The sequence below is a fragment of the Sciurus carolinensis genome, chromosome 4 (genome assembly GCF_902686445.1).
Source record: "Sciurus carolinensis chromosome 4, mSciCar1.2, whole genome shotgun sequence".
Taxonomy (NCBI): domain Eukaryota; kingdom Metazoa; phylum Chordata; class Mammalia; order Rodentia; family Sciuridae; genus Sciurus; species Sciurus carolinensis.
In genome coordinates, this window is record NC_062216.1 from 27,455,828 (window position 1) to 27,481,889 (window position 26,062).

Below are 26,062 nucleotides of genomic sequence, written 5' to 3' on the forward strand. Positions count from 1 at the left end.
TAAAAATGAGAAGCACATAGAATGTCATCTTTAAATTGCTTTAGAAACACAAATGAATAAATACCTTGAGTTCTATATGCAGGAGAAAAGCTTTCAAGAAGTAAGGGGGGAAAAAAAGATGTTTCCAGACAAACAAGCTGTCCTGCTTAAGGAAAATGTCTTGAATCCTCAGGAGGAGAAAAGGATCACAAACAAAGGTAAGTATGTGGATTTAAAAAGAGTATTACCTGTTTAAAACAGGAATAATAATTATATAATGTGGAAGAATATATGACAGACAATAGCAAAAAGGATGAGGATAAGTGGAGTTGTCATAAAGGTCTTATATTTCATAAAGAGGTAAAAGTAGCAATTTGTAACAAACTAGTAAACCAAGCATGCTATATCCTGTCTGAGATGTTAATATACATACATATAAATATAAATGTATTAGATATGTGCATGTGTAGAAATTTCTCCTCTTGCATATAAGATACCATAATCTGTTAAAAGTCAATGACTAATAATTACTAAGCACATGAAATATGTTTAACATTGTTAGTCATTAGGAAATGCAAACTAAAATCACAGTAGATACCCCACTTCTCACTACTGTGACTATAATCAAAATATGATAGAAGTGTGGTAAAGATGTAGAAAAATTGAAATCTTCATATATCATTGATGGGAATGGAAAATGGTATAATCATACGGAAAACAGTTTGGCAGTTTCAAAATTTAAACACTCCTAGGCAGCTATTCAAGAGAAATGAAAACCAATGTCTTCAAAAACACTTGAATACAAATGTTCATAGCAGTCTTATATGTAAAAGCCCAAAAATGGAATATTATTCATCAATAAAAACAAACAACAATACAAGCTATAATATGAATAAACTTAAAAACATTATGCTAAGTGAAAGAAGAGGGACAAACATATGACATTTCTGTAACAGGCAAATGCATAAAAACAAAGCAGAAGGTTGCCCCAGGGCTGGAAGTAGTAGCAGGAACTGGCTGAAGAGAGGCACAATGGAATGTTTTCAGCTGATAGCACCGTTCTAAAACTAGATTATGATGATAGTTGCATAACTGCATAAGTTTACTAAAAATCATTGAACCATACACTTTGGGTAAAATTTATTATAGGTATATTATACTCCAATAAAGCTATTTTTTAAAAAAGCCAGTGACTTGTTTTTCCACTTACAGAACATGGCAATTTAAATAGTCAAGGACTGAATATCTAAAAGACAATGTTAAATCTCCCAGGGTTTTGTGTCATTAAGTGGACAAAAATCTTAACTGTAGGTGGCAGATCTTGCACTACATAAAATAGGAAAATAATTCCTGCTTTCATACAATAGAAAAATAATTCTTTTGTAAATAATTTTGAAAATAACTTTTTATCACTCTTTTGTAGGTGTTTCCAGTTAAAGTAGATTTGTTTTATATTAGTACTATGTTGACCATATGTTAAGCCAATGATAATTTTTTTTAAAGTTTGGAAATGACTTAAAATTGCAAATTTTAATGTAAATACACATAAATGTACAGGTAATATATTTACTTTGTCTTCTAATTTTGTTCCTGTGCTTAGTAGTTTGACCATATTTAGAAATACATTTACAAACAATATGAAATTTTCAGATGTACTTTTCAAATATTCCTAGAATTTTAATTAAGCTGAAACATGCATTTATGCATACCTTAAAGTTGAATTAAATGATAAATAAAAAGAAGAGTTTGGGCTGGGTTTGTAGTTCAGTGGTAGAGCACTTGCCTAGCACATGTGAAGCACTGGGTTTGATCCTCAGTACCACATAAAAATAAATAAGAGTTTATTCTATATCTAGTAGGATTAACTGAAATTTTTAAAGAGTAAAAAAGAAGTTTTCTTCATTGAAAACATGAACAGTCATACTAGGAATTTGTGTAAGCAATTCTCTGGATAACCAGCCAGCTCTTGTACAGACATAACAGAATTCTGTCTATTCAGTAACTTCTAGGCCTATCTTTTTCCCTTATTTGTTTGTTTGCGGGGTTTGGGGCCCCAAAAATCTTGAGAATGGAGTAATTGTAATCCTAGAATCTGAGACTGCTGACTATGAGACCAAAAACAAATCTATTCTTAAAATCCAAAAACAACCCAGTGAAAAATTCCATACAATTTTAAAATAATCTTAATGTGGACAAGATTTAAGCAAAAGAATCTGTATTTCTCAAGTCTTTCTCCTACACGAAGCCCCTGACATCCCACACTAAAAATTCTGGATTCATCTTCAGGGTCTAATATAAGCTATTGTTTTCTATTGCCAATGCTGCTTCCTACGTAAGTATCTTCTACTAGATATGGAGAATGCCAAGATAATCGGGCAGAGGAAAGGGAGCGAAAAAGGCCATGCACTGACAGCCTTCATCTCCTAAAACAAATGTTTTCCAGGTGCCAGCTGCGGACAAGGAGGAGATATTTTATCACCCCTAAAGTTACCATCTCTAGGAGACATTAATCTCCTTCAAAGTAAATCTTCTCCAGACACTGCCCACAGACCCCAAAAAGTTCAAAGAACTGGGTGCCCAAAAAAACTGTTATGCACACTAGACCACCCCTCAAAATAACCTATACAAACTCACTCCCTTTCTTTTTTCAGTGGCTCATTTTCCACCAAGAAAGTGGGTCTATGGGCATCATTGCATCCCTTGTTCCAGTGTGAAACTATTCTTAAATAAATAGCTGGGATGACTCGTGAGCCTTGAGTCCTGCCAGTCTTTTTTATTCTAACATTTTAATTATTTCCTGTCTTCTACTACTTTTGCTGTTATTCTGTTCTTCTTTTCCTAGGGCTTTGAGCTGTAATGTTAGGTCATTTAGTTGTTGACTTTTCATTTTTTTCTGGAATGCACTCCATGCAATGAATTTTCCTCTTAGTATCACTTTCATAGTGTCCCAGAGATTTTGATATGTTGTATCATCATTCTCATTGACCTCTAAGAATGTTTTATCTCCTCCCTGATGTTTTCTGTTATCCATGTTTCATTCAATAGCATATTATTTAGTCTCCAGGTGTTGAAGTAATTTCTGTTTTTTATTATGTCATTGATTTCTACTCTCAGTCCATTATGATCTGATAGAACACAAGGCAGTATCTCTATTTTTTGCATTTCCTAAGGGTTGCTTTGTGGCATAACATATGGTCTTTTTTTGAGAAGGTTCCATGTGCTGCTGAGAAGAAAGTGAATCCACTCGTTGATGGATAGAATATTCTATATATGTCTATTAAGTCTAGGTTATTGATTGTGTTATTGAGTTCTATGGTTTCTTTGTTCGGTTTTTGTTTGGAAGATCTAGGGACATTTATATTTAACAACAGAATATAATACATAATACCATTTATTTAACAGAGAGTGTTTACTTTGTACAGTTTTAAGTACTGTAAAACTATTAATCCTCAAAATAACACCAATGAGATAGACACACTATTATCTTTAGTGTAGAAGTAATTGAAGCAAAGAGCAAATAATTGCCCAAGATGACAGTGCTAGTGTTCAACCAGGAAAACAAAATCCTTCAAATATTTCAGAGAGAAAGTTATAACCCTGATTACTGAGGGAATCATTACAAAAGTATTAGGGCTGGAGAAGCAAAAGGGGGAAGGTGCCTTAATCCAGATGTACCTTTTTAATTATTGATATTTATGTTAATATCAATACAGAGCAAGAAAAGCCTCCATTCTAGCATTAAGAGAACAAAAGGCAAATAATGTTATCCACAACCCAACAATATGATGCTTCTGAGGCATTTGGAATATAACTGTTGTGTTATTGGAACTATCTCTGCTAGCTGTATTTCAGGAAGCCAGCGACCAGCCTTCACTTTGCCCCTGCTATTCCTGGATCCAGGATAGAAAAGCATAGCACTCCTAAGTTTGCTGGAGCCAGAAGGGGAAAAAATGCTTTCTGTCTTCCTCTTGCCTTTTAATCTCCCATTGGCAGAACCGAAATCAGTAGGCAAGTGATTCTGGCAAATGCTTTTTAGGATGCCAATATCCTGTGGTACAGAGTTAGTAAAACAATGAGAATGGAACTGAAAGACAACTAGCACACTGTAAAGTGGCAGAGTTTAAATTTCAAGCAGGTGGCTCCTGAGTCTATGCACTTAACTACTATAGTATGTTATGACACTATGGCATGTTATAACAACAGGATTTTCTACATTTTAAAATTTACAGCTGATGACCAAGGCAGGCTGGCAACAAAGAAATTCTAAGGATTGAGTTCATTAAATATTCTACAGATGTCAAGTTTCTACTTTGTGCCAGACATTGTTCCAATGGATATGGAATGGTGCACAAAGAAAACAAGTTAAAGAGCTCCTTTCTTATTACAGATTGAACAAAATTCCCTGGAAAGGATTCCAAGTGGCCTGCCTTGAATCATGTGACCAACCAATGAACTAAGCACTTTAGCTAAGGGGCAAGAATTAGGGAAAATAACCAAGTGGAAATGCCCACTAGAACCCTGAGAAGGATTTTAGTGCAGATAGTTTATCTAAAGGATGCAGGAAATATCAGTGGAAGGTGAAGAAGTAAAACAAAGAAGAGAAAGCAGTCAATAAAGGGTACACTATCAAACACTACAACTGCTAATGCCTGTAGCATAATCCCACGGGAAAACTCTTGGAAAAGGTGTAAAAATCAGACTTAGGTAGGGTATTTATATTTGAGGAATTCTTAAGTGGGTGAAGGCTGCTAGGGTGGGAGGTTGAATACCTGAACACATTATTTTCTAGGTTAACAGGTAAATTATTTTTAACCTGTAATTAAGAATAATAATTCATTTCTACTAATTTCTAAAAGACTTTTTACCCCTTTGAACGATTTAAAGTAGTATGGACCTATCTACTTTGTCAGACATTCTTAAAATCTACATCATTGCAGAGAACTCTTAATTACCTATCCAATAACCATTCTCTTTCCTTTGGGGGAAAAAAAAAAAAAAACTTTAGCTGGGTACAGTGGCCCTGCCTGTGATCTTAGAGTAATCTCAGCAACTCGGAGGCTGAGGCAGAAGGATCTCAAATTCAAGACCAGCCTGAACAATTTAGTGAGACCCTGTTTCAAAATAAAATAACAAAGGCTGGGGATGTAGTTCAGTGGTAGAGTGCTCCTGTGTTCAATCCCCAATACCACACACACACACACAAATATGTGTGTGTGTGTGTGTGTGTGTGTGTGTGTGTGTGTATCTTGATTATAAAGAAATGTTTTGGGTAGATAAAGGCAAAAAATCTGATTCTAAAAGAAATAGAAAATCAGATTCTCACCCTGATACTATTGAACTACTAAACCGATAAGAATAGCCATCTTCTCTCAGCCTTTTGTGTGTTACTTTGTGCTGGAGATTGAACCAGTATAAATTTTACCACTAAGCTACATCTCCAGTCCTTTTTATTTTTATTTTGCAGCTGGCCTTGAACTTGTGATCCTCTTTCCTCAGGCTACCGAGTCTCTGGGATTACAGATATGTGCCACCACACTGGCTTCAGCCTTCTTATAATGTCCGAAAAATAACCTCATAATAATATTGTTAGACAGGTATTCTGTTATATGCATGCAGCCAGTGATTCATAAATTTTTCAATAGCATTTTTTGTCTTTTGCATAGCAACCTCAAGAAAAGTCACTTCTCTAGTCCTTTTTTTTTTTTTTTTTTTTTTTTTTTTGGGTGCTGGGGATCGAACCCAGGGCCTTGTGCTTACAAGTGTAGTCCATTATTTTAAGATAGTAATTCAGCAAAAAACAGTATGTGTGATTGACCACTGATTTTAATCCTTCTGGATTTCTTTCTGACTAAAGATAGTTACTCTCTTAGGTGGCATTCTGTCTGAAACTTTCCCACATAGGCCTTGTATGCTGCTGATTCCTCTACTTTTTTCTAGGGTTCTTGCTGTGGCTCCACTAGGCATGCCAGTGGACAATCTCTGCAGGGGCTTTGACCCTGTGGCAAACTTTTGCCTGGCCTCCCAGGCTCTCCTTTGAAATCTCAGTGGAAACTGCCATGATTCTATAACTTAAATTCTGTAAGCTTATAGAACCAGCACAATGTGGACACCACAAAGTCAGCTGCCAGTATGAGTAGTACTTGGACCTACTTGACCAGTAGCTGCAGAGCACTTCACTAGAAAACCAGAATAGCAAGATGGCCCTGGGCAGCAATGCATGGGGAGAATGCCCTGGGGCATTCCCCTGAAACAATTCTGTCCTCAAAGGCCTCACAGATTTCTGAGATGCCCTCTGGGCCTCTTTCTCATTGTCCTGATGCAAAGTTCACTCCCTCAAATCCTTGCTAACCTCTTAGCAAGCAGTAGCTCAGGTGTATTCTTTCCCTGGTTACACTGCAATGTTTTCCAAAATGTCCACTGTTTCATTATTGCTCCCAAGTCTCACTATAAGTCTGACTAAAAGCAGCCAATAATACCCAGGCCATAAGGCCTTCCTTAAGCTCTAAGGTATGGACACAATGCAACCAAGTTCTTTTCAACAATATAACAAGTATTACCTTTACTCCAATTTCCAGTTGGATCCTTATTTTCATCTAAGACTAGTTCTCTAGTCTCCCTGTCTTCTGAACTCAAACCAGAATCACCTGTAATGCTCCTCTTACAGCATTGTAGGTTTTTTCTACCTTGTTTCTCCCAGTTCCAAAATAACTTCCACATTTGAGTTGCTTATAGCAATGACTCAATTCCTCAGTAATAATTTTCTGGATTAGCCTGTTTTTTGTTACCATAATGAAATACCTGAAACTGCTTTATAGAGAAAGGTTATTCAGCTCATAGTCTTGGATGGTAAATGATATGGAATCAGCATTGGCTCTGCTCTGATGAGGACCTCTGCATCACAATGGCAAGGAGCCATGTGAGAGAGATCACATGGCAAGATGGAAAACCAGACAGGGCATAGGCCAGTGTTGTTCCTTTTATAATAGCTCCCTCTAGAGAACTACTGGGGTTCCATCAGCATTGCATCAATCCTTTCCCGGTGCCATGCCCCCCAGTGTCCTCTTAACATCACCACAGCAGGAATCAAGCTTCTAGTATGTGGATCCTTGGGAGACAAACCACAACCTAACCACAGGAGTTAATATTCATTTTCCATCCCATATTTTCAAAATCTATGGACAAATTTTCTGAAAGCACTCTGAATATTGGCTTCAGATAATAATGTGATAGTTTTCAGTAACCTATAGTGAATTATATAAATGTTCTCACTTGATAGGACACTAAGGCTACATTTAGAATATCACAAAGCAGTTTCCATAGAAAATTAGTTGCAGCATTATAGTATAGTTTTTTTGTTTTGTTTTTTTTTTTTTTTTGAAAAGATTAAAATGGAAGCCAGGCACAGTGGTGCATGCCTGTAATCCCAGCAGCTCAGGAGGCCGAGGCAGGAGGATTGCAAGTTCAAAGCCAGCCCCAGCAATTTAGGGAGGCCTTAAGCAATTTAGTGAGACTTCATGTCAAAAAATAAGAAGGGCTGGGAATGTGGCTCAGTGGTTAAGCACCCCTGAGTTCAATTCCTGGTACCAAAAGAAAAAATAAATAGAAGAGCCTCAATGAAAGGCAACATTTTATTTTGGTATAAGAAAGAGAGAAATATCAAAATATTTCTCCTGAACCCTAGCAACTGGAACACTTACACAGAAAAGTTTGACATCTCACTCCAGTTCAGCTGGATTATGGATGAGGAGATGTTCCAAAACTTCTTGGTTTGGTCCTGGGGATTTTAAACTATGTTCAGTCTCTTTTTGAAGATAATACCATTCTATCTTGGTAGAGAGCCACAAATAATTTTGTACCCAGAGTAAGCTCCAGCATTACCTGGGAGCTACAACTGCTTTTCTGTATGCTTCCCACTCTGATGAGAACAAAATCATGGAAGAAATCATAGATATATGCTGAACAAAATGTCAGATAATGGATAGCATCAGAATGCATCTTTTTTGTTGTTGTTGTTGTAGTAGATGGATATGATACCTTTTATTATTTATTTTTTTATGTGGTGGGGAGGATTGAACCCAGTGCCTCACATATGCTAGGCAAGCCCTCTGCCACTGAACTACAGCCTCAGCCCCAGAATGCATATGTTTAAAAATATATACAGTACTAGTAGAACCAAGCAACTTAAGAGAGAAGGTAAGAAGTAAAGTTCAAGTACTATCAGTCACTTGGATCTAGGGTTGGAATCCAATATACATTAAGGGTTATCAATAACCCTACTTATCACTCTGGGATAAGGCTCCAAGAAGTATAGCCCCAAAATGGGAATATGAACTAGAATATCATCTGGTTGGCTGAAAAATCCTCAAGAACTATTAGTACCTTACAAAAGCAAACGAAGCTTCTTTCTAGGAACATAACATCCACTTCTGCAAATTATTTCTATAATTTTTCAAATAAAATGAACAACAAAAATCAAAGATAATGGATGCAAAAAGTCAAGCATGAGTCAGACCAGCATAAATGACGGACAAAAGAAAGAACAATATCAAAAAACCACTATCCTTGCTATGTTCATGGAAGAAAATCAAAATTTTACCAGAGAACTGGGAACTATAATGTGACTTAAGATTTGAAAAAGAACCACATAAGAATTATAAAATTTAGAAATATGGGAAAATGATTAAAAGTATATAACTCAAAGTGCAAAAATCTTGGGTAAATTTTAGAACAGATTAGACATATCTGAAGAGAATGCATGCAGGTTAGAAAGAAATCTGAAATAAGAGGAGATACAAGTTTAAAAATTAAAGTTACTGAAGACAGGACAGAAGATACAAGGATACAGTGGGGGGGGGAGGGAGTGGCTCATGTACATTGAATTGGAGCCCCAGAAATGGAACAGCTTAGATAAGGGCAGAAATGATATGTGAAGACATAATGGTCTAGAATTTCTAAAAATTGGTTAAAAATATTAATTATAATTTAAGAAGTCCAGGACATACAAGCAAGATTTTTTAAATGCATTTTTTAATCATAGAACTGAGATGCACAGATGAAATGGATAGCTTTGGCTTTCAGCGTAGATCGCATTTTACACTTAATAAATCACTTTGTTAAGTGTAAAAAAGACTTTCAAAAATCTACTGCCAGAAATATAAGTATTTAGTGTTTAAACTGATACCGGTTATACAGTATCTGCTGATAATGACGCACAATAACTAGCAAAGGTGCAGGCTCTCACATTAGCCACTCCCATCCTGCCCCTCCCTTCACAAGCACACGCACACAGGCACGCAGGCACACACGCCCGCACGCACGCATGGGCGTGCGGACGACTCAGGAAATGAGATTTTTCTCCCCTCACGCTGGGTAGAACTGACGCTGGGAAGTTTCAAGAGGAGCGGTCAGGCTGACTTGGTATCGGTCGGGGGTCTACGTTCCCCTTTAAGTGGTATTAAACTGCGCCCTTCTCCAGATCCTTTTGAGGAGACATTGGAAAGATCGGAAGTACAGTCAAAAAATAGCTCTGCGATTGCGAACTAGGCGCTAGTTGTTTGTGAGGACCTGTCATGGTCGACAAGTCGGGATGGGCGTTTTCTCCCCACTCCCAGCAGACACTGTATTTATCTGGAGCCTCGATATTTCGTTAAGTTGAGGCGGAGCGCCTGGTCGCCCGAGTTCTTGACTCAGGTTTCCCACAAAAGCGTGGTCATACGAAACGCCCCGAAACTTTTCCACAAGCTCACTTATCCCGCCCTCCTCCACACACATACACACTTTGTGCTTCTCAGGAGTCGACTGACTTTGAACATCAACCCTGCAAAAGAACAAGAGCGAAGCACACTCCACCTTCCTGGGAGAAAAAGAGGCAAGAAAGCACCGTAAACCCTAATATCGCACTACGGTTTGCCAGGTGCTTAAAAACAAAAAAGGCCAGCTGGTCGCCGCACGCTGCATGCTGGGATAAGTAGTTCCTCCAAGCCGCCCGGCGCCGGCTCCCGAATGCAGGTCGCATGAATTGCCCCACGGAGAACTACTGTTCCCGTGGGGCCTCGCGGCAGAGTGGGCGGGGCGGGGTAGGAGGAGATGCGTCGTGCTTGCGCAAGTCCAGGGGCTGGAGGGAGGCGGGGGCGCCGCGGTCCAACTGCTGAAGTCTCCATGTGACAGTGAGCGGGGTTCCCTCTCCCGGCGCCGCACGACTCTGGGTCCCAGCCACAAGCGCTGTCCACTGTTTATTGCCGACGGAGACCAACAGGCCCGGGATACTTTGTGTTTGGCCGTACCACAGCTGAACTTGGGGTGCAGAGTGCATTGCCGCCGCCGGTAGGACGCCTGAGGGACCTGGCCGAAAGAGGCGGAGCGGCGGAGCGAGCGGGGATTTCTGTCAGAGCCGGCGCCCCTGAGCACCGAGACATGAACGGCTTCACGCCTGAGGAGATGAGCCGCGGCGGGGACGCGGCTGCCGCCGTGGCTGCGGTGGTTGCGGCTGCAGCGGCCGCAGCCTCTGCCGGGAACGGGAACGCTGCAGGCGCCGGGGCCGAGGTGCCCGGCGCCGGGGCGGTCTCAGCGGCTGGGCCCCCGGGGGCAGCCGGGCCGGGCCCGGGGCAGCTATGCTGTCTGCGGGAGGACGGTGAGCGGTGCGGCCGAGCGGCAGGCAACGCTAGCTTCAGCAAGCGAATCCAGAAGAGCATCTCCCAGAAGAAGGTGAAGATCGAGCTGGATAAGAGCGTAAGTGACCTCGGGTCCGCCCTGCCTGGCCCGCCCCGCAGAGTCCCGGCAGCTGTGCAGAGACGTGGGTTGTTGGCGGGGTTCGCAGGTCCTGCAGACTGACTGCAGTGCGGACTCGTGCGTTCTCTGTTAGGGAGCAAACAACAAAGTCGCTGCAACTCGGACCGCCACCCACAACGTATGCACTCGCTTGCTGTGGTTTCTGTCCTGCTAGTTCCCCACCCCGACTCCCGCTGCCCGCCTCTCCCGCGCACTGCCTTCCCTCTTCCTCCTTTGCTGCGATCTGGAAACGAAACAAAGGGGACCGCTGCACCGAGGGCCCAGAGTAGTTTTCCTGTAGCCAGCAGTCTTCTGGAATGGAGGCGCCTTTGTTTTGCTGCCTGAGCTGGCGTTTGGCCCCAGGGAGTTGTAGCTCCCCTCGTCTGGGGAAAGTGGAGTCCTGCAGGACCCTGCACCGCAGTCGAGGAAGATCCTGTTCTGTTCGATGCTGGGTCTCTTCCGAACGTAGAAGAGAGGAGCCAGCTTGTAAACGATGTTTGCGGTGTCAGCTCTTAGGGCAGCTGCTCCCAACGTGGAGAGCACGTAAGCCTCTGCGGTTTTTTGTAGTCCGTTTGGCAGCCATCGGGATTTCTTTTTTCGTCCATTTGCACGTCAGTTCTTTTGACCGTCTATGAGTTTTTTTAGAAAGAACCATTGCTACTTTTCGGAGCTCTGGCTGGTATAAATAAATAACAAGATACAGAACTTAGCACATGTCCTGAGTGTTTCTAACTTGAGCTTGGCTTCGAAGTAAATTTAAATGCCTACTAACTCAACCCTTAACTGTATGTGTATATATATATATATATATATATATATATATATATTTTTTTTTTAAGAGTTAACTTTCAGTTATGGGAACCTAGTATTTCGTTTTCACTATACAACTCTCAAGAGTGTAAAGTTTTAGGAAAGTATGTCACACCTTCTGCCTGTTTAGACAGTTCTTCGGTGATGTTCATGAGAAACATTTCAAATGAATCTGAATTATTTTAGATTGCTTTAATTGGAAAAACATTCAGAGAAAATACTGTAGCCAAATTGTGAGCAATATCATCTTTCCTATCGTCAAGAAGAATCTAGTATGAACTAACAAATTCAGGTCATCCTCACTGCTTTTTGATGATAAAACCCAGAGGATTGGAATTTCTTATTCTCTGTCTCTGCTTCCCTACCTTCCTCAACTGGCACCACCCCCAGCCTCCTACTGGCACCCCACCTGCCCACCCAACACTCTATCCTCTTAACAGTATTTATTGCCAGGCATCTTATGTTTCAAGAAGATACAGATTTTAAGAGTAGGAAGAAACATGCCATTATATTAACAATGGCTTGCTTTGATTTTTTTATTTGTATTCATTGTGGCCTATGCATTTTACTAATGTATAGCTGCATTTTATTGTAATCATAAACAGTCTGTGAAACTTTTCTATTTCAGGCAAGGCATCTTTACATTTGCGATTATCATAAAAATTTAATTCAAAGTGTTCGAAACAGAAGAAAGAGAAAAGGGAGTGATGATGATGGAGGTGATTCACCTGTTCAAGACATTGATACTCCAGAGGTAGAGGAAAATTTTTGTATGTTAAATATAAATCATAAGTGTTGTATTCCAAAGCTTTTCTAGAAAGATATGAACAATTTTTTTAATGTTTAAAGCATTTGAGAAATCTGAAAATGAAAGCAAAGTTAACATCCATGTACTCAATTTGAATTTTTACATCTGAATTTACAGTTTTTATAACTCTGTTGTCATAATCCATGGAATTAAATTTTTATTGTTATGCATATCAGTGATAAATTTTCAAAAAAATTTCTGAACTAATTATGTTATTTTTTTCTAGGTTGATTTATACCAATTACAAGTAAATACACTTAGGCGATACAAAAGACACTTCAAGCTACCAACCAGACCAGGACTTAATAAAGCACAACTTGTTGAGGTATATGTGAGTTTTGAACTATATAAACTTCAAATGAGCCTGTATACACAAATAAGAGGTGCTGAAACAAATGCTAATGAAATTATTAATGTAGTATATATAACAGTACATTTTAATTAGATCAAAGTTATTAAGAAATCTGGTTGCCTAGAAACATTTGCTGCTTAGGAGATTTCTGTGTGTAATCTACTCAGTGGATTATATACAGGTTGTGTACAGTGTTGTTACATGAAGGCTTTCAGAGTATTGAATGAAGATTTTTTTCCTCATTCTAGAAATGTTAGTTTTAAAATTCCATTTAAAAAGTTAATATTTACTGAACATCTAATTGAGGCATAATAAATACGCTACTTTTTTTTTTAGAATTTATTTTTTGACATTTCTGGTGGAATAGGTCTACAAGTGAGTCTTTAACTGGTATTTCTAAAACTTGCTGATTTAATTATTGAGAGTTTGTCCTGGTTTGTTTTAGTAGAGGCATCTGTTTTCTTCACATCAAGAGAGGCAAAAACTTATCCAAGCTTTTATTTATAGTTTGCTTTTATATAGGACTTCTGGTCCTTCCATTAGTTTTGAAAAGCTAACTGAGAATGTGTGCGTATTCTCAGAAAATACACAAAATCTGTACGTTATTAAGATGCTTATATATTTATACTTTAATCATTTAAAATAAAAATTTTCACTTACTAGACAGAGTAGACAGGTAAATACATAAATCAGTTTTCTCATATTCTGTAGCTTGAATTTAGTAGTTATTCCAGCATTTTCTAAAATCTGCATATTAGCTGGATGTGATGGCTCACCTACTTGGAAGGTTGAGGCAAGAGGATTCTAAGTTCCACGCTAGCCTGAGCAACTTAGTGGAGTGGACCCTGTCTCAAAATAAAAAAGGGTTGGGGGGGTGCAGCTTAGTGACATGACATCCCTGAGTTCAATCCCCACTACCCCAAAAATAAATAAAATATGCATATTAATTAAGATAAAAAATAAATAGAAGTTTCAGTTCTTTGGCAAAATGCTCTTTAATGCTGTTAAATAAGATCTAATATATTTGCTCTTTAGCCACAATTTCTTCTCTATTTCTTGCCTAGGCAACAAAAATATAACTTTTTTTCTTTAAATTTGATTTTAAAGATCTAGTTCTTTTTTTGATTGTGCAATAATATAGATATTGCCTACCATGAAATAAATCAGATACAAATTGAGTAAAGTCACATTTGTTCTGCAACAAGTGTATGCAATATGTATTTAAATACATATATCTTTTAATGCAAAATTTAAAACTGAAAATTTTGATAATCTGACCTTATAAAAACAGTTATATTATTCTAGAGCTATTTTCTTTTTTGTAAATAAGAAATCTAGATTCCAGATATGCTTATCACCCCCTCCCCCCATTTGCTCTGTTCTTCCAGTGGTAGTTGTAGTCCACATGTTAAATTAGCATCACCAACAGCCAAGGAAGCAAATATACAGTCTTAATGAACATCCTCCTTTCTCCATTTCCTGTTCATAAGTTTTGTTCAGAAAAAACGTCAAGGAACCTTTATGAAGAATACTGCTAATGAATGATTAATAAATATAAGTGGTAGCAAAGATATTTGTAAACTATTTCATGGTTTCTCTAGTATAAAAAAATTCTTGAACTTCATATTTATTCTTTTTCTAAGTTCTAAACCATTCTTAGTGTGATACATATGGACTCTTCTGTTTTATTTCATTAATATTTAAAGTTTAAAAGTAGAAATATTTACTTTCTAATCTAGATCCAATTGTAAAATTTAGAATAGAAGGAAATATACTTCAATTAAATATACTTCAATTAAATGTATATTTAATTGAATAGGTCAAAGGGTCCTTTAAAATCAGCCTGTCTTTTGTTCGTAACACCTTATTTTTGTGTGTTCTTTGTCCTGTTGTTATTTTGTTAAATATGGTTTAATTTTTAAAAGAAATAGCTCTTATCATCACATAGCACTTTTGATGAAACAGTACCTTTTACCTACTTTATGAAGCCTGTTATGTCTAAAATTTAATTTCCTCAATTTTTTTTTTTCTTTATAGATAGTTGGTTGCCACTTTAGGTCTATTCCAGTGAATGAAAAAGACACCTTAACATATTTCATCTACTCAGTGAAGAATGACAAGAACAAATCAGATCTCAAGGTTGATAGTGGTGTTCACTAGGAGAGATGGCGTTAAGTCTAATATGTGGATATTCAGAGGTTAAGACTGTTTACCATTTTTTCACATGTAGAAATGTTCTTTGTGTATTTTTTCTACAGAGGATTTTCTCTGGTTTTATTTTCTTTGTTTCTGACTAATAATTAGCTGGAAACTCAGGTAAAATGAGGTTCCTAGATTAAAAATATTTTAAATAAAGGTTATTACTATTATAGTTGCTTTGGTGTATTTATTTTGTGAAACTTGATTTTTAAACTGACTTCTAGGGATCAATATTAATTGAGATAATACAAAGAGGCTTCATTGTGAAACCCTTTTTTTAGATTCCAAGAAATTAACAGCTTAAGGAGAAGTAACAAATGCGTTTATATTGACTTTCACTGTGACGGTTTGATTTGAAATTGAAGTGTTTTATAGTGCTAGTAGAGTTGAAAAGTAGACACATCCAATGGATGCTACATCTTTTATTTTCCTTCTTTATTATTACTTGACGAAGTATCAAGAAGAACACATAGTTTCATTTATATGCCCACATCTTTCCAAAGAAAACATAATGTGCCAATAAAGACACAGTGCTGAAAATTGAAATAAGAATACAGAATTAAATTTTGTCTTAGGGAAAGATATTTATATGGCATGGAAATGGATAACTCTGTAGTACCCCTTAATTTTCAGTCATATTCTGTGCCATTTGCATTGAAAATTAAAACCGAAGTGTGGGGAGGTCTAAATATCTAAGAACTCATCATTTAAATTTTGGTTGTAGGTAGCTCTAACTTGATTTGTGTTACATTTCCTTTTTATGTTTCATTCCGTCTGTTTTCTATCATCTTAACCTCTACTTTTCCTGGGATTGTATTGCTTAACTAAAATCTTAATAATTGCAAATCAGACTTAGAGCTTGTGATGCGAAAAAACAAAAACAAGAGCTCCAGTGAAATATTCTACAATTGGCTGCAAATTCTATGCCGAAAATGGAAGAAATCACTAATGTAGCTCAAGGTTGTCATTTGAACCTGCTAATTCTTTGTTATGGAGGAAGTTCTGGGTTGTAGGAAGATTAGCAGCATCTACGAAGTCCATTCAGTAGGTACCAGTAGCATTCCTAAGGTGTGACAACCAAACACTGCCAAACATCCCCTGGGGGACAAAATTAACCACTGATCAAGGACCACTGGAGTAGCTACAGTACTAACTACATCTGAAGAACTGGTTCATTAGGAGAGGCTGCATATTTTTAAGTGTTTTGAATATATACACAGCTACAAAATACGGTGAACAACAAAGAAACTGGTCTTTGTTCCTGCTGTGACAATATAAGATGTATTAACTACCTTATTTGTAAGCAGAGTCTGCTATTTAGTATTATAGAAACATCATTTCCAGTATCCCAAAAATCTATGTGGCAAGTTTTTTCATGGCTATATGAAAAGAACCATATTGCTACAAATGGTAGTTCATTTGAAAAAAGCATTATTTCTACTTTTAAAATTTTTACCTAACACATAATTTTTTAATAAAAATTTGACCATAGGCTTCCTTTGTCTTATAAAAACACACTTGTGAAAACTTGAAATTATTTGTTTACATTTAAGTATCTCTATGAACATAACCTTTGGTAATGTTAGTTTTCATATTATTTGCATAATACAATGTAATTATTCAAGGAAATTAAAATCCTTGTTAGAGCAATTTGAAACATAAAAAATGGGTTCTTAAATGTTGAGAACTTTAAGAACCTCACCAGGATTAAGTGAAAGTTTATATAATATTTTTAATTCCTTGATATTGGGTTGTAAAAATTATAAATTCACTAAACCTTTTAATCTATATCTGAACTAAATAAATGCTTCTATCTCCATAAGGGTGCAGGTTGATTTTATCATTAGAGCAACAAGAGAAATCTAAATTTCACTGCCCTGGAGTAGGAGAAAGAAGAAAGCATACCCCTAGAGGGTCTAAAAAAGAAAGTCAGTTATTTGGTAACTAAAAGAATAATTTAGGGAAAGCCTAAAGAGTAATACCTAAAATACGTTTCTTTTTACAAGTAAACTGTATATTTTTCAACATGAATTGATTTTTTAAGTTGGGAAATTTTCATATATACAATCATTTTAAGTATAATTTGATATGGTATTTAGTATATTCAGAATGTTGTACAACCTCTAGTTCTAATTTCAAACCTTTTTCGTAACTCCCCCCAAAATAGTCATACGTAATCATTCCCCATTCCTTCCTTTCCTCATCCTCTGGTAACCTCTAATCTACATTTTGTTCCTGTGGATTTGCTATTACGAATATAACATATAAAGGGAATCATACAGTATGTGTTCTTTTATGTCTGATTTCTTTTTTTTTAATATTTTTAGTTGTAGATGGACACAATGTCTTTTATTTTTATTTATGTGGTGCTGAGGATCAAACCCAGTGCCTTACACGTGTGGTTTCTTTTGCTTTGCATTGTTTTCAGGGGTTCATCCAACTTGCAGCAAGTATCAGTACTTTGTTCTTTTTTAGGAATGAAAAACATGCCATTGTATCTATCCATAATTTGTTTACCCATTCATCCATTGATAAACATTGAGTTTCTACCTTTGGCTGTTAGAAATAATGCTGCTGTAATCATTCTTGTACATTTTCTGTGGATGTAGGTTTCATTTCCTTTGAGTGTGTACCTGGCAGTAGAATTACCAAGTCATATGATAATTCTATTTTGAACTTTTTGAGGAACTTTCAAATTTCCAAGTGCCATAACCTATTTATGAGAGCTACTGTTTTTTTTTTTTCTTTTTTTAATTAAAAGCTATCCTACTGGGCATGAATGTCATCTTATTGTAATTTTGTTCTGTATGTCCTTATGATCAATAGTACTGACATCTTTTCATGCACTTGCTGCCACTTGTATATCTTCCTAGAAAAAATGTTTATTCAAGTTCTTTATTCATTTTTTAATTGAATTGCCTTTTGATGAATTGTAGGAATTCTTTATTCTGGATATTTAACCCTTATCAGATACATGATTTGCAAATATTTTCTTCCATTTGATAAGTTGCCTTTTCACACTTTTGATAATTTTCTTTGATGCACCAAAAGTTTTAAATATTTATGTAGTCCAATTTAAGTACCTTTTCTTTTGTTGCTCTACTTCTGGCATCAAATCTAAAAATCCACGGCCAATTTCAACATCATGAAGATTAATGACTATGTTTTCTTCTAGGAGTTCTATAGTTTTAGCTGCTAAATTTAGATTGTTGAACCAGTGTCCTGTCAGTGTTCATGTAGGTAATGAGGTAGAGGGGGTACTACTTCATTCTTTTGCATGTGGTTAGGCAGTTTATCCTAGGACTTTTTTTGAAGAGATTGAACGATGTTGACATCCTTGTTGAAAATCATTTGACCAAAGATGTTGGGGTTTTTTTTGTATTCCTCAATTCTAGTCCATTGACCTATGTGTCTATTAGCCTTGTTTTGAAATTGGGAAGTGTGAATTCTACTTTCTTTGTTTTTCTTTCCATATTGTTTTCTCTGTCAGAGCCCCTTGCAGTTCCATATGGATTTCAAGATGGATTTTTCCATTTTTCTCCCAAAAGTCGTTTGCATTTTGATGGAATTGCATTGAATCTGTATACCACTTTAAGATTGCTATCTTTAACAGTTTTAAGCATTCTAATCCATGAATATGGGATGGTTTTCCATTTAGTTAGGCCTGCTTTAATTTCTTTCTTCAGTTTTGATAGTTTCAGTATACAAGTCTTTGATTTCCTTGGTTAAATTTATTCCTAGATATTTTGTTCTTACTAATGCTATTGTACATAGAATTGTTTTCTTAATTTCTTTTCTGGATTGTTTTTTAGTGGTATCAGATAAACACAACTGATTTTGTGTTGTTGATCATTGAACTATGCTGAATTTATTAGTTCTAGTAGTTTTTTGTTTTGTTTTTGTAGATTCCATGGGATCTTCTACAGAGAGAATCATGTTAATAGCAAATAAAGGTAGTTTTACTTCTTTTCAGTTGCCTTTTCTTTTCTTGACAAATTGCTCTAGCTAGGACTTCCAGTACAATGTTAAGAACATTCTTGCCTTATTCCTTTTTTTTTCAAAAGTGATTTATTATGGAAAGAACATATGTGTGCCTATTGATAATTATAAGGAAGTTAAAACTTGCAAAATGATCTTGAATGTTCCTGCTTATTCTCCAAGCAGTTGTTGCCCATTGTTTTGGTTTTTTTTATGTTGTTTCCAGTTGTCTAATAATCCTTTAGAATCAGTACCTAATCCCAGGAAAAACAAATATACATATATTTTTTTTTAGGGAGTCCCTGTGGATTATAATGAGAAAAGAAGAATTCTATCAAGAAAAGATGAGCTATTTGTATTACTGTCATCTTGTGCTTGCAATATGGGACTTCAGTAAAAACAAGGATATTGAAAGTCAGATATAAAACTAAATTTGTTTTTCAGAAAGCATTTAACCCATATGACCTATTTGAAATATACAAGTGTATGTCTATCCAGAAAAGTCTTGGTTTTCTAAAAAGGAAATAGATTAGATGATGCTATTAAACAATGTGGTTAAGACTAGATACTAGAATAGATTGGCCATATTTAAATCTAGTTACTATTTATTGATAATGTAACATTAGATAAGCTATGTAATTGCTGTAAACCTTGGCATTTTTTGTCCATAAAACAGGAATAAAGACAGTACCTACTTAGTTCAGTGTGTTGTAAATGGTATTTGGAATGATAGTGAATTTTTAATAAAGCTTCATTATATTTTATAACTAAAATTTATTGGAAAAAATAAAATCTCTAGTCATTAGCTTGATGAATGAATATTTGTTTTTAAAAACACATTGACCAAGTCAGAAAAAAGTTACATGAGGTAAGCTCTGTGAACATTTATTTTTTACCTTTACTTGTAATATAGAGAAGTATGTGTAGTTCTATAATGCACTCATTTCTAAAAAAATGTTACTGATTTTCATGTTCCAATTATTCCAAAAAGAACACAATGAAGAGAATCTGTAATCTATAAAATTCCATTTATTAAAATTTAGCTTTTAGGGGCTGGGGGATAGCTCAGCTCGGTAGAGTGCTTGCTTGCAAGCACAAGGCCCTGGGTTCGATCCCAGCACCAAAAAAAAAAAAAAAAAAAAAACTTTAGCTTTAAAAAAAGTAGTTTTTTTTCTCATCAGGTTTTAATTGCAAAGGAGACACGTTAAAAAGCCACGGTTGCCTCACTTGTATCCTCATGCTGGTATCATTTATAAGAGATAGTGTGATTGTCAGCCTTTCCCCCCTCCTCCTCAGAAAGAACAGAAAATGAAACAAGTTTGCTGATGGTTTTCTTTCTTTCTTTTAATTGTAAATGGCCACAATACTTTCATTTTATTTTTATGTGGTGCTCAGATTGAACCCAGTGCCTCACGCATGTTAGGCAAGCACTGTACCACTGAGCCACAATCACAGCCCCCTGATGGTTTTCTTTATTACCTATTCTATGCACTACTCCAGAAAATGGATTGAAGACGTCCTTTCTTGAGTTAATCTGATTTCTTATTTTATTACCGGTCAATTCGGTGAAGAAGGCCAATTAAATCATGCTATCATGCTAAAACAACTAATTTGATTGTTTGTACAATTCCATTTCTTCGTGAATTTCATAGATCATAGTATTGAAACATGTTGTGATCTGTGTTTGTGCAGACTTTAAGAGACACTGAATTATGATACCTCAAAATTACTTAGCCCATTCCAGTAATAACTATTGAAATTGAATAGATCCTAGATACTATTCTAGATGGAGTATTCAGAAATAGCTCAAGGACCTCCAAGAATGTAATTCAATGAGATAGTGGTCGTTTTAGTCACAAATATCTCCTAAAATATCTCCTAGATTGCCTGCATGGTGTTTCTTAAACTTTCCCCACAATATTTTGTTCTCCCCACCCACAATAGTTTGTACGGCACCCTATACTCTCTGGAAAAGGTCTCACATTTATAAATAATTACTTGTTCATGATGATTATAGCTTGTTTAGAACACAAGTTCTAAGAGGAAAAGTCCATCTTATTCATTATAATATCCCAAAATCTTAATAGTGACTGTCATGTAGCACATAATAGAATTTTACAACATGAAAAGACTTTCTGAAGTTACCCCAGATAGCTGTTATAAGTCAACAATTACCTCTGAAAACATGGGGACATGGTCCAAAGTGGTCTCCTCTAACAATTAGAAAATATCTCTGAGGTCACCTGTTTTATTTACTTTTAAACTTTTTATGACTCTTAAATTCTCATTCTCTGTCTCTCTTCATGTGTGTTTTGTTATTCTCAAGAAAAATTGATACTTCAGGAATATGCATCATGTTTTCACAGATCCAACTGTGTGTGAGGGTGTAGTATATGAGCTTTAGAATTGGAACTTTTCATATTTTGCCTTGATTGTAAGGTTAATATCTTGATTTTATGGTTTAATATCTTAAACTTGAGATAGTATCTGAAAATGGAGCTAAGAAAATTATCTCCCAGGGTTTTTGTTGTTTTTTTTAAAATAGTAAAATGAAAATGTATTTAAAGTGCATGGATATATAATATACATTTAATTATTAGTTCCTCTTTTCCTTCTTTCTAGAATACTAGTTCCCTTCCAATGAGTTCAATTCGTAACCTGTTTTTTTCCCATTAAATACACATGGTCATGAAGCTGGATGCAGTGGTGCATGCCTGTAATCCCAGTAACTCAGGAGGCTGAAGCAGGAGGATCTCAAGTGCAAAGTCAACCTCAGCAACTTAGGGAAGCCCTAAGCAACTTAGACCCTGTCTCAAAAATAATAAAAATAAAAAGGACTGGGGATCTGTCTTAGTGGTTAAGCACCCCTGGATTCATCCCTGGTGCCTAAACAAACAAACATTGTCAAAAACTGTCAACTAACAACTAAAAGTAACCTCAATGTTTGATTAGGGATTGCGACATCCATCTAGAGAACTAAATTCTTTTAGAGTGTAGTAAACATCTCATAAATGGAAATTCTCAAAACACAATTTTAACCATAATTAACGAGATCTACAGAGAGAAATTGAATTAATTTTATTTCTACTTGCTTAACACAGGTTCACTGACCTAGGCAAATAAGACTTTATAGACTCTTTTATTGCACTGGATAGAAACTAGAAATTCAGCACACTGAAAGGAAATTTGGGATGGTGTTCTCCAGGAATACATGAAGATTTTCAGTGATTGTTGCAAGGAATTACAAAAGAGATCTTTGGTCCAAAGAAGATATCTCTGAAAGAAAAGAGAATATAAATTAAATTCAGCTGAAAATAAAGATTTATGTTAGTCTTCTGAATTAAATGGATAGCGATTCACAGGATTTCAGATATGACTATTGTTTTCAGGTGAATAAGTACAAAGGAATGAATGGAAGGATGAGGTCACAGGACTAACAAGGATCAAAAAGGTAATTAATTACTCTGTTTCCTGCTGTTTGCCACTGATGGCATGCAGCCCATTTATATAAAAACAAGGAAAAAATAGGGTAGTTGAAAGCCTTATAATTATGCATAAAGTTTCATTTGTCTGATATGGAAATGGACTGTGAAGTTTGAATCTGCAGATAAGAAACAATTTAAAACTTTCTCAGTCATTAAATAAATTTCTAGATTTGATAGGGAAAGGAGAATATCAAAAATATCTTTTTGGTTTGGAAAGATCACATAAGGCAATGTATAAAACGCATGGAATAAGATACAATTGTATATATGTGAACATCCAATTGCATATGTGTATTATGGCTTATTAGAAATGTACTTAGCAAGATAAGTCTGTTGCTACTGAGAAAGCAGTGTCCCAAAATCAAAGAAAATTTACTTATGTATATTCATATTCCTGTTTATATCTGTTAGCACAAATAATCAAAAAATATATGATAAATAAATAAATACAACTCCATTCCAATAAGTTTGTTTCAAGTATACAATAACAAAAGGCAAGCACTGTATTTTAATAATAGATGGCATTTCATTTATATAGCACAAGAAAAATTAAGTCCGTTCTTGGGTATTATTTAGTATACTAATTCCCAAACTTGATCAGATATCAGGATCATCAGGATGATTTGTTAAAACATAATCGCTGAGCACCTCCAGAGTTTCAGATTCAGTAGGATAGGATTCAAGAATGGATGTGTATAATATGGGGTAGGAAGTACTAGAGATAGAACACGGGAGTGTTTTACCACTGGGTTACATCCCCAGATCCCCAGTCCTTTCTATTTTGAGACAGGTTTTGCTAAATTGTGGAGGCTGGCCTCGAACTTGAAAGCCTCCTTCATCAGCCTCCAAAGTCACTGGGATTACAAGCATGGATTGCCACACGGGTGATATATACATTTTTAACTCAAGAACTCAGATGTGCTGAGCTTGTTCTGGGAGCCTTACCTGAAACCAACTGACTTGGTAGAGAGGAAAAAAAAATAAATCTGGGTACAAATCTGAATACCTGGGTTACAGTCCTAGGACTGATATTAGCTAATTATGTGGGATAGTACTGGTTCTTTCATGTCTCTGCATCTTTTCCTTGGTAAAATAGTCGTATCTATCCTTTTTACCTTATAGGCTTATTAGAAGAATGAAAATATAACAGCATATGTTGAAAGTATTTGAAAATAAAAGATAATTTCAGTATATCAAAGATCATAATATTTGATTCTTCAATAATTAGAGGAAGATGATTTTAAATCAAGAACTTAAAATATTTATTGATTTATCTACTATTGGTTTCTACTTAAAATATATCTTCTTTCCAAAAAAGTACAATTTTGAACTTATATTTAGTTCATTTCTGGTTAGTCCATACATGGAAATAGAAAAGTTTTCTTTGACCATTACTCATTTTTTCTGTTCATTTAATTAGTTGGTACTGTTTACTAGCATCTTTTATCTAAAATCTTTTACTGGTTTTCCAATTGATTTAAGATGACAGCCTTGAGGTTCATTCTACTACCAGTAGATTTTTATGGTAAAAACTGGATGGGGAATTCACAATATAATTAAGTGTTATTATTTTTCTGGTTTTCACTTAGTTTTATTCTGTCAAACTCTTTCTTAAACAAAAACATTCAGTTCTTTACATAATGGTGATGATTCTAGAAAACAGCTGGGATTTGAACAGGATTTTACTTAAATGGGTAATTACTTACAGCAAAATTATTTTAAAGGAAATGTCTTTAAAAGATTTGTTCTGCATACATTTCATAGCAATACATTTTATGATTTCCTTTCTTACCTTGGGCAACAGAGCAGTTCACTGAAATTGCAGTAACAGATCATCTCACATCCCTTCCCCATCCCAGAAATGATCCTGGACATTTACATCCATCTGTGTTCAGGTCATCTACTCCTTCTGGAAGGTTGTGACAGTTGCGATCTTTTAGCATCTTCTGTAGCAAGACAGGCGATTTGAAGGCATGGCTTGGACTCCTAGCAGCAAAGTTATCCCAACAGTGACAAGTACCATAAATTTCATTTTGATTTTTGACCTGAGATAAAAGAAAAACAGGATGTGTCAGTGTTAGTTTTTTTTAAAGATGGAATTCTTCTGAGGATAAAGTTCTGTAGCATTCTCACAAACTCTTAAATACAAAGATGGGAGTTGGTCTTTTCAGTACTCTTCTTTGTGTTCTCAAAGTACGGTTTCTAACCATCTGCAAATAAAAATCACTTGGACTGTTAAAAACCAAGTACTTGGGCTACACACACACACACACACACACAAATAATATATATGTTAATATATGTGTATAATATATTAACATATAATAAATTCATATTTCATATATATAAAATGAAAAATGGCAAGGAGGGGATGTGGTGGTAAGGAATAGAATCTGCATTTAGTAAGGTAGCCAAGTTATATTTTTGTCTGTGTCCATTCAGTAGAGAACAACCACTTTGTTTTTGTTTTTGTTTTTTTCAATTTTTAGTTTTTAATGAACTTGTAAACAAAAAGCTCCCATTTCAAAATAAAAACAAAATCCCAGATCGTATAGATGTTCACAGTGATTACATTTATCTAAGCAACATACATACATGTTCAGTTGTAAGATGTTAACTAAATTTCTGTGACAAATTTTTTTTTTAATACCAAGAACATTATAGTTAATGCAGAGTCCTAAAGATAATCTAGTAGTCACTAAGTTTTTTCTTAAGTCTTCACATTAGATGCTGTTATTTCTAGCACAGTAAGCAGGCAGAGTCTTTCATATGCTCAGACACTGGAATCTTTGGTTGCTACCATTCAGCTGGCTTGCAGACAAGAGTCAACCATTTAAAAGAATGTTTTAAGTGAACAACTTGCAAACCCCAGGGGTGGAAAAAACCCTAAGAATGCACAATTGTGAGCATTTACAACCATCACAACTGTGGCTGAAGACTGTTCGTGCCGTTCTTCTGAAATGAGATCTCAAAGCAATATAGTTCAAAATGAAAGGTTTTAACAAAAAATTGGCATATGCACAATTTCTCCACCAATTTGAGTGACAACCATTTAGTTAACTTTTCCACTTGAAAAAAATGCAATAGAAAACCAGACACCACATTTCACTATCTCAGTTAATATTCACAATTATAGCGGCTACAACTCATGATACAGCATCAACAATGCTGCCCAGAGCCAGTTTATATGAAATTAAGTTCTTTACACCAAGTAAATGGTTGTCTACAACCACTGGCTAGTGTACATATGAACTAAAATTTCTAGATTTGGGGAGAAACAAATGCTGCTCCAATCATCTGCTCTGCTTCTTCTGTGAGAACAACCACTTTTTAGATAGTATAAACTCAGGTTAATTGGTAGAACAAATAGCATCATCATATACAAAGAATCTTGGAGCCGAGGGTGTAGCTCAATGGTAGTGTTTGCCTAGCATGCACAAGGCCCTGGAATCTATCTCCAGTGCCACCGAAAACAGACAGAAAAAAAAAAAAGAAAAAATGAATCTTGACCTTGTATATTTTACACGTTTTTAATGTGGTGCTAGGAGTTGAACCCAGGGGTACTTTACCTTCATCCCCAGCCCATTTTTAAATTTTATTTTGAGACAAGGTCTTGCTAAATTGTTGAGGTTAGCCTCAAACTTGCAATCCTACCTCAGCCTCCCAAATTGTGGGATATAGGTA

The 26,062-nt window shown here is 35.8% G+C and overlaps 2 protein-coding genes across 2 annotated transcripts; one reads left to right on the forward strand and one right to left on the reverse strand.

The window, feature by feature from the left end:
* The first annotated feature begins 9,472 nt into the window (after positions 1–9,472).
* On the forward strand, positions 9,473–15,090 carry Sap30 (Sin3A associated protein 30). Its single transcript, XM_047547901.1, has 4 exons — positions 9,473–10,707; positions 12,185–12,310; positions 12,591–12,689; positions 14,754–15,090. The coding sequence occupies exons 1-4, from the start codon at positions 10,393–10,395 to the stop codon at positions 14,874–14,876; spliced, it is 663 nt and encodes a 220-aa protein (XP_047403857.1). The 5' UTR covers positions 9,473–10,392; the 3' UTR covers positions 14,877–15,090.
* A 6,872-nt stretch (positions 15,091–21,962) lies between these two features.
* Positions 21,963–24,410, reverse strand: Scrg1 (stimulator of chondrogenesis 1). Its single transcript, XM_053743398.1, is given in 5 exon segments — positions 21,963–22,169; positions 24,171–24,229; positions 24,231–24,269; positions 24,271–24,320; positions 24,323–24,410. Coding segments are annotated over 5 exon segments (291 nt in total). The 3' UTR covers positions 21,963–22,114.
* Between the last annotated feature and the right edge of the window lie 1,652 nt (positions 24,411–26,062).

Bases quoted from the DNA above. Each gene is read 5' to 3' on its own strand.
- Sap30 (XM_047547901.1), top strand. From the start codon at position 10,393: ATGAACGGCTTCACGCCTGAGGAGATGAGCCGCGGCGGGGACGCGGCT. The intron at 12,311-12,590 runs GTAGAGGAAAAT...ATTTTTTTCTAG, and splicing joins AAGACATTGATACTCCAGAG to GTTGATTTATACCAATTACA. The intron at 12,690-14,753 runs GTATATGTGAGT...TTTTCTTTATAG, and splicing joins ATAAAGCACAACTTGTTGAG to ATAGTTGGTTGCCACTTTAG.